Consider the following 2,129-nt stretch of genomic DNA (forward strand, 5'->3'; position numbering starts at 1 on the left):
CCCCACCCGTCAGCTGGCGACACACAGATCCAACCATCTTCTACCTGCCCACATCTCGCGCCACGGATGACGTCATGTCCAGGATGAACGGCATTTTTCATAAACTTTACAGCAGAAGTAAGTTGTGGGTGGTTGACGGGAGCTCTGGTTTGGTTTGCTCCTTCTTTCCTATCAAACATTTATCGTCCTGATCTTCTCTCCTTCTTTTTTATGTTTGTTACTCTCTTGTAACACCTCTAGTCTTTGGCACTTATATGACCTTATTGTGTTGCAAGTGCCTTAAAAATCTTACTAAATCGAAGAGGTAAGTTGACGTCCGCCTTCCCTGTTTGAAATTGTATAGGTTTAACGCCCCTTTCAGCACTATAAGGTTATTTAAGAGGCTGGACTTCCGAGTTCAACGCCCATCTTCGGAAGGACTGAGCCAAGTGGTAAATTTGTGTGGCTGAAAGACAGCAATAAGGAGCCAAGGAGTAGCAGTAGAAAGACTGCAGGAAAGTCAGGAGCCGTGAGGAGGGGGCAAAGGGGAAGGGGGGAAGGGGCAGAAAGTGGAGACGAAAGCAGACGACAGAACATGGTTAGAGAGCAGGAACGGAGGTGAAAGGATATATTTTTAATTTTTAGAGAAGAAAATTTCCCGTCGCTGTCAGGTTTCGAACCCGTGACTCGTTGAATCAGAGGCGAACTCTGCAACCGTTAGGCCACGAGAGTCAGTCATATAACAATAACAGAAACACTTTGACATTGGACACTGAGCTGTGGGACCAGTTTGAAATGTGGAAAATACTGGACTCTTTACCTTACATTGGATGATAGTTCTTCGGAGGTCTTTATTGTACCGTATTCGTAACTTTTCTTCACTGTTTAATTCATTCATTCATTCATTCATTCATTCATTCATTCATTCATTCATTCATTCATTCATTCATTCATTCATTCATTCATTCCTTTTTCTGTTTCTTTCTTTGCTTTGCTTTCTCTCATATTTTTGGAACACAGTTTTCAAAGATGTTGATTATGATGGGGAAGATGGTTCAACAGTGGTGGTGGTGATGATGGTTGTGATGATGATGCTAATGATGATGATGCTGATGATGATGATGATGATGGTGGTGGTGATGATGATGATGATAGTGGTGATGATGATGATGATGATGATGATGATGGTGATGATGATGATGATGATGATGATAATGATGATGATGATTTTCTTTCAGATATCAGCTACACAGGCTTTAGCACACATGAGCAACTGTTAGAGGCGTTTGATGCGAAGCCGTACTCTCTGGACCTGTGTTTGGAGGTGTGTTGTGACATCATCAGTGTTGTACAGCTCTGATCTTGTGACGTCATCACTGTTGTACAACTCTGATCTTGTGACGTCATCACTGTTGTACAGCTCTGATCTTGTGACGTCATCACTGTTGTACAGCTCTGATCTTGTGACGTCATCACTGTTGTACAGTTCTGATCTTGTGATGTCTCCATGGTGGAACTGCTGCTTTTTCTTTCCTCATCCTTACTATCGTCTTTTTCCTCTACTTTTTGTGTATGTTTGTCACTTTCTTGTGACCCGCTATTTTCAGCGTGCCTTGATAGTCGAAGCAGACTTTGTGCTGTTTTTAGCTAGAGAGGTGAGCAGAGAAAGCCTGATTCTCTGTAAGGACTTCTCTGTTGACATCCACCCCTTGGCGCTCATATGACCTTATGCAGTTGCGAGTGCCGTAAAACCTCTACTAAAATTAGCATAGAGGCTCCGTCATGGTTTATGTCAGAATGACGTCATAATTTCCTTTGTCCTTCCAATGAATATTTATATGTGTGTGTGTGTGTGTGTCTGCATGTGCATGTATTCACGTTTTTCGTTGTTTCTGTCTTTTTCATGCTCACCTTGTTTGTCCTGTGTTCGCACATTGAACAGGTGGAGAGAGAGAGGGGAGGAGAGATAGACAGGGATACGAGAGAGAACGACACTCAGGTTGGAAAACGGGAGTTGGAACGATCGACAGAGAAAGGTAGAAAGAGATGACTTCGGAAAGAGGGAAGGAGAGTGTGTAAGAGAGTGAGAGAGCAAGTGAACGAGAGAGACAGACAGAAAAAGAGACAGAGAAAGAGACAGAGAGGGCGGG

At 43.2% G+C, this 2,129-nt stretch overlaps 1 protein-coding gene across 1 annotated transcript in view; it reads left to right on the plus strand.

Moving 5' to 3' along the window:
- LOC101850595 (ATP-binding cassette sub-family A member 3) overlaps positions 1-2,129 on the plus strand; it is a gene marked incomplete in the record, with an annotated part of 60,726 nt that overhangs the window by 3,735 nt on the left and 54,862 nt on the right. The window contains 2 exon segments of the mRNA XM_035972104.1: positions 14-117; positions 1,218-1,303. Of these exon segments, the coding sequence (XP_035827997.1) occupies positions 14-117; positions 1,218-1,303 (190 nt within the window).

This window comes from Aplysia californica, unplaced genomic scaffold, assembly GCF_000002075.1.
Source record: "Aplysia californica isolate F4 #8 unplaced genomic scaffold, AplCal3.0 scaffold00578, whole genome shotgun sequence".
Classification (NCBI taxonomy): Eukaryota; Metazoa; Mollusca; class Gastropoda; order Aplysiida; family Aplysiidae; genus Aplysia; species Aplysia californica.